Source organism: Salmo salar, chromosome ssa11 (assembly GCF_905237065.1).
Source record: "Salmo salar chromosome ssa11, Ssal_v3.1, whole genome shotgun sequence".
NCBI classification, from domain to species: domain Eukaryota; kingdom Metazoa; phylum Chordata; class Actinopteri; order Salmoniformes; family Salmonidae; genus Salmo; species Salmo salar.
The window spans coordinates 109,582,960-109,590,127 of record NC_059452.1 but is presented as its reverse complement, the minus strand read 5'-3'; the positions used below and the strand labels follow the sequence as shown (position 1 = coordinate 109,590,127).

At 42.1% G+C, this 7,168-nt stretch overlaps 1 protein-coding gene across 1 annotated transcript in view; it reads left to right on the top strand.

The window, feature by feature from the left end:
• Positions 1–1,912: 1,912 nt before the first annotated feature.
• LOC123725121 (ribosomal protein S6 kinase-related protein) overlaps positions 1,913–7,168 on the top strand; it is a 52,581-nt gene continuing 47,325 nt past the window's right edge. Inside the window, exon 1 of the mRNA XM_045688920.1 lies at positions 1,913–3,036. Within this exon, the coding sequence (XP_045544876.1) occupies positions 3,007–3,036 (30 nt within the window). The 5' untranslated portion in view covers positions 1,913–3,006. The remainder of the gene's footprint in view (positions 3,037–7,168) is intronic.

Genomic DNA, 7,168 nt, shown 5'->3' with positions numbered 1-7,168 from the left:
TAGGCTACCTGCCGCCCTCCACTCTAACCACTAGGCTACCTGCCGCCCCTCCACTCTAACCACTAGGCTACCTGCCTCCCTCCACTCTAACCACTAGGCTACCTGCCTCCCCTCCACTCTAACCACTAGGCTACCTGCCTCCCCTCCACTCTAACCACTAGGCTACCTGCCTCCCCTCCACTCTAACCACTAGGCTACCTGCCTCCCCTCCACTCTAACCACTAGGCTACCTGCCTCCCCTCCACTCTAACCACTAGGCTACCTGCCTCCCCTCCACTCTAACCACTAGGCTACCTGCCGCCCCTCCACTCTAACCACTAGGCTACCTGCTGCCCCTCCACTCTAACCACTAGGCTACCTGCTGCCCCTCCACTCTAACCACTAGGCTACCTGCCGCCCCTCCACTCTAACCACTAGGCTACCTGCCTCCCCTCCACTCTAACCACTAGGCTACCTGCCTCCCCTCCACTCTAACCACTAGGCTACCTGCCGCCCCTCCACTCTAACCACTAGGCTACCTGCCTCCCCTCCACTCTAACCACTAGGCTACCTGCCGCCCCTCCACTCTAACCACTAGGCTACCTGCCGCCCCTCCACTCTAACCACTAGGCTACCTGCCGCCCCTCCACTCTAACCACTAGGCTATGCTGCCGCCCCCATTTAGAGGTTAATGTGGAAAGGGAGGTTTGATTTACTCTAGTATTTAAATATCATGTGACGCCACTATTTAAATACCTTTATTTAAATTCTTATTTACAATGATGGCCTACCCTGGGCTATACCCGGATGATGCTGGGCCAGTTGTGCGCCGCCCTATGGGACTCCCAATCACAGCTGGATTCGAGCCAGGGACTGTAGTGATGCTTCTTGCACTGAGATGCATTGCCTAGACTGCTGCGCCACTTGGGAGACCAATCATGTGACGCCGCTGTTCATCATGCCGCTTCACCTGGACTGCTATTCCCACAGTCTTGAAGGAGTTCCCACATATGCTGAGCATTTGTTGGCTGCTTTTCCTTCACTCTGCGGTCCAACACCTCCAATAATATGGACTTGGTCTTTTACCAAATAGGGATATAATTCTGTATACCCCCCTACCTTGTCACAACACACCTGATTGGCTCAAACGCATTAAAGAAAGAAATTCCACAAATTAACATTTAACAGGGCACACCTACTAATTGAAATGCATTCTGGGTGACTACCTCATGAAGCTGGTTGAAAGAATGCCAAGATAAATGGCAGATTCATATATCATGAAGCTGTCATATGACACCGCTGTTTGTATATAACGATGCCATCAGTTACACGGTGGGTTTGGTGTTCGGAAGATGGCTGTATTTGTGTGTGTGTCATGGCGTAGTCGGAGCATGAAATCTGTCATCATGGGACCAGTGGTGCATTATGGGAACTATGGCTTGGCGGTCCTTTCACTCTGGTCTGTATGTGTGAATCCCACCCCTCCTGTGATCAGGGACCTCCTTTTCTCTGCCGGCTGAGCACACTGCATCAGCCGCTGGGCTGAGATTTGCCTCACATCCCTCTTTGATACTGAGGCCGAGCTCCATGCCACCCAGGACCTCTAAGAATATCTAGAAGACCGTTCACTCTACTACCGTCCAGCAAATGGTACCTGAGCATTAAGACTGCTAAATAGTTCATTAATGGTTACCCGGACAACCTGCACATTCACCAGACTTTACAGTGAATTTGGAAAGTATTCAGACCCCTTGACTTTTTCTATATTTCGTTTACATTACAGGCCTATTCTAAAATGGATAAAATTATTGTTTTCCCTCATCAATCTACACACAATATCCCATAATAACAAAACAGAAACCGCTTTTTAGAATTTTTTGGCAAATGTATTAAAATTAATAAACTGAAATCACATTTACGTAAGTATTCAGACCCTTTCCTATGAGTCTAAATTGAGCTCAGGTGCCTCCTGTTTCCATTTGATCATCCTTGAGATGTTTCTACAACTTGATTGTAGAAACATGTTATTTGATTTTAATTTGAGTGGACCAGGAATCGCACTAATGAGAGTGAGAAGATATAGGTTACTGCCTCAGCCTGCCACATTGTGAATTAATGACCAATGCAGTTGAGATTCAACTATAGAAAAACCTTTATTGATTAATTTGTTCAACTTCATCTGCCAATCACAATATATTAACAGCTGAACAACTGTATTTACTGTTCTCTGTGTATCTACAAATAGCTCTTATCCAGAGCAACTTACAGTAGTGAATTCATACATTTCACTTCATGCATTTTTGTTCTGGCTCCCGTGGGAATCGAACCCACAACCCTGGCGTTGCACACACCATGCTCTACCAACTGAGCCACAACTCTGCCAACCACATTATATTAACATCTGAACAACAGTATTCTACAATAGTTTATGAACAAGATTCCTTTTTATCACGTTAAATTGTTTTTATTTTGTTTTCTCTGTATGTTGAAATAAAGAGTTCATCAGGACAGAATCTCCTTTCAGAGAGGAGCGGGCGGGTCTAACGCGTCTGATTGGATAAACGGGCCGGTCTAACGCGTCTGATTGGATAAATGGGTGGGTCTAACGCGTCTGATTGGATAAACAGGCGGGTCTAACGCGTCTGATTGGATAAACGGCCGGGTCTAGCGCGTCTGATTGGATAAACGGGCGGATCTAACGCGTCTGATTGGATAAGCGCCGTGGGCGGATGTCGGGGTGACGTGACCTACAGAAGAGATTATCTTGTTTATGTCGCTAAATCTGCTGTGGACGACGACAACACCGTGGAAGACTTCAGGAAGTACCGGCTACTCACGTTTTACCTACCGACGGCTGGCCACGGTGTCGTCACCGGGCTGCAGAGAACCCGTGTGTGTGTGTGTGTTGCGCAGTGTGCTGCGGATTGTGTTTGAGTGATGGCGAGGATGAGGAGGGTGATGATGCTTGCAGGATGATGAAGAAGCAGTGCCGTGGTGGATGACAACAAGCTGAGAGAGACAGACCAGATGGGGGCGGACGCCAGTAAAGCCAGCAAGGTGAAATAGCAGGACTCTTCCTCTCTCTCAGGAAGCTGAAAACTTCACTGACTGCATCAGCATCACTGAGAGATGTTGGGGTTAAATTTATTCATTAATAACTTATTCATTAAACATAAAAGACACCAGCTAGCTACTCATACTGTTTCACTCTCAGTGCATGACATCAGGGCCCATATCCACAAAGCATCAGAGTACAGTGCTGATCTAGGATCTGCCCATATAATATTATAATACTATCCTATGTTACATTGTTGCAAAGTGTAGTATATTAACTAGGGGTGTTATTTCAGATGGAGCCGTCCCAGTAATAGTGTGATAATAACTACAGTGCAGTATGTGGCCCGGTTGTGTTGTTCTGGATGGGTGATGGCTCTGTTCTCTACAGATCATAATGCTGACGTGATGCATGAATGAAAATACAACTGAAACACGCAACGACACACAAGTTAGCCCACCGTGTAGTGAGGCGTTGGGACGTTTAACGGCAGGTAGAAAGAACGCTTAGCCTATATTAATCTGTTGTGCTCTCTCCTATGGATCTGTATATGTATATATGTATATAGGTATAAGAGCTCGACCGATTATGATTTTTCAACGCCGATACTGATACCGATTATTGGAGGGTCAAAAAAAAAACCGCTACCGATTAATCTGACTTTTTTTTTACACGTTTATTTATTTGTAATAATGACAATTACAACAATACTGAATGAACACTTATTTTAACTTAATATAATACATCAATAAAATCAAGTGCAATATGTGCCATGTAAAAAAGCTAACATTTAAGTTCCTTGCTCAGAACATGAGAACATATGAAAGCTGGTGGTTCCTTTTAACATGAGTCTTCAATATTCCCAGGTAAGAAGTTTTAGGTTGTATAGATTTCTCTCTATACGATTTGTATTTCATATACCTTTGATGTTGGAGCAACGTGTACCCAAGCGATTATTTGCAACGCAGGACAGGCTAGGTAAACTAGTAATATCATCAACCATGTGTAGTTAACTAGTGATTATGATTGATTGATTGTTTATTATAAGAAAAGTTTAATGCTAGCTAGCAACTTACCTTGGCTTCTTACTGCATTCGCGTAACAGGCAGGCTCCTCGTGGAGTGCAATGTAAAGCAGGTGGTTAGAGCGTTGAACTAGTTAACCGTAAGGTCGCAAGATTGAATCCCCGAGCTGACAAGGTAAAAATCTGTCGTTCTGCCCCTGAACAAGGCAGTTAACCCACCGTTCCTAGGCCGTCATTGTAAATAAGAATTTGTTCTTAACTGACTTGCCTTGTTAAATAAAGGTGAAAGAAAGAAAAAAAATCGCCGTCCAAAAATACCGATTTTCCGATTGTTATGAAAACTTGAAATCGGCCCTAATTAATCGGCCGACCTCTAATATGTATGTATGTATATATATGTATGTATATGTGTGTATGTATATGTATGTATACTTATGTACAGTGAGGGAAAAAAGTATTTGATCCCCTGCTGATTTTGTACGTTTGCCCACTGACAAAGATATGATCAGTCTATAATTTTAATGGGAGGTTTATTTGAACAGTGAGAGACAGAATAACAACAACAAAAATCCAGAAAAACGTATGTCAAAAATGTTATAAATTGATTTGCATTTTAATATTTATTTAACTAATTATGTGACTTCTGAAAGTAATTTTACATATGCACGCACCAGTTTTCCATTTAAAAAAAGTATTAGTATTTTTTTTGTTATTGTTTTCATTTCACTTCACCATTTGGACTATTTTGTGTTTGTCCATTACATGAAATCCAAATAAACATCCATTTAAATTACAGGTTGTAACGCAACAAAATAGGAAAAAAACGCCAAGGGGGATGAATACTTTTGTAAGGTACTGTACATCATCAAAATAACTCAATCACAGCACGTGTTTGGATTCATTCAGCAGTTTTTTACCTGATTAAGTACAATACCATTGGAAATTGATGTTAAAAGTTCCATTCATATTCCTAAAACTTAAGTTGAATATTTATAAATAGCCCAATGTCAAAACACAGTTTTAAAGGATCCAAATCAATATGCAGAAAGAGTCGTGATATATTGAAAACATAAACATACAATTTACTGTCTACACATACACTACCAGTCAAAAGTTTTAGAACAGCTACTCATTCAAAGGTTTTTATTTTATTTTTTACAATAGTGAAGACATCAAAACAATGAAATAACACATATGGAATCATGTAGGAACCAAAAAAGTGTTAAACAAATCAAAATATATTTTGTTATTTGAGGTTCTTCAAATGGACACCCTTTACCTTGATGACAGCTTTGCACACTCTTGGCATTCTCTCAACCAGCATCACCTGGAATGCCTTTCCAACAGTTTGAAAGAGTTCCCACGTATGCTGAGCACTTGTTGGCTGCTTTTCCTTCACTCTGCGGTCCGACTCAACCCAAACTATCTCTATTTGTTTGAGGTCGGGTGATTGTGGTGGCCAGGTCATCTGATGCAGCACTCCATCACTCTCCTTCTTGGTAAAATATCTCCAGGCTGTGTTGGGTCATTGTCCTGTTGAAAAACAAATGATATTCCCTCTAAGCTCAAACCAGATGGGATGGCGTATCGCTGCAGAATGCTGTGGTAGCCATGCTGGTTAAGTGTGCCTTGAATTCTAAATATATCACTGACAGTGTCACAAGCAAAGCACCCCCACACCATCACACCTCCTCCTCCATGCTTCACGGTGGGAACCACACATGCGGAGATCATCTGTTCACCCCCACACCATCACACCTCCTCCTCCTCCATGCTTCACGGTGGGAAATACACATGCAGAGATCATCTGTTCACCCACACCGCGTCTCACAAAGACACGGCGGTTGGAACCAAAAATCTCAAATTTCGACTCCAGACCAAAGAACAGATTTCCACCGGTCTAATGTCCATTGCTTGTGTTTCTTGGCCCAAGCAAGTCTCTTCTTATTGGTCTTTTAATAGTGGTTTCTTTGCAGCAATTCGACCATGAAGGCCTGATTCACACAGTCTCCTCTGAACAGTTGATGTTGAGATGTGTCTGTTACTTGAACTCTGTGAAGCATTTATTTGGGCTGCAATTTCTCAGGCTGGTAACTCTGCACTTGATGAAACTTTCAAAGTTCTTGAAATGTTCCGTATTGACTGACCTTCATGTCTTAAAGTAATGATGGACTGTCGTTTCTCTTTGCTTATTTGAGCTGTTCTTGACTTAATATGGACTTGGTCTTTTACCAAATAGGGCTATCTTCTGTATACCAACCCTACCTTGTCACAACACAACTGATTGGCTCAAACACATTAAGAAGGAAAGAAATTCCACAAACTCAGAGTGTGTAAAGCTGTCATCAAAGCAAAGGGTGGCTACTTTGAAGAATCTCAAATATAAAATATATTTTGATCTGATAAACACGTCTCTGGTTACTACATGATTCCATATGTGTTATTTCATAGTGTTGATGTCTTCACTATTATTCTACAATGTAGAAAATAGTCAAAATAAAAGAAGAACTCTTACTGTGACCGATGGTGATCATATTACTTTAACCTGTATTATTAACCGTATAAACTGCACACACACCAAAAACCCTGTTGTTTTCAAGTGGCAATAATAAATCACTCATCGATTTAGCAGAGGGATATGCGTTGTTGAAACTACCACAACTCCAAAAAAACCATATGGAAACTGGAGATTTTTACACATCACTGGTTGGAGGACAAACTGCAGAACATTTTGGAATGTTGCATTTTGATACGGGGGGGTCACCAAAACACAAAGAGAAACGCAACACTGTTTTGCCAATCACTCATTGCGCGAGTTGGGGGGAGATGAAGTTGCACGTCTTGTTATAACTAACACAGCTCCAAAAACCACACAGAATCTGGGAATAATGTGTACTTCACTGGTTAGAGAACAACTTGTAGAAGACAGCTAGCTGCATTTTTGAAGTGTTGCATTTTTGATTGAAGTGGGTTGATAACGCGGTAAGCGTAATCGTTTTTTAATCACTTCCATCAATATCACGCTGAAATCAAATAGAACGGGGCAAACGTTTGGGGTGTAGGGCTGTTTTAAACTAACACTATTCAAAGGCCACACGGAAACTTGGAAT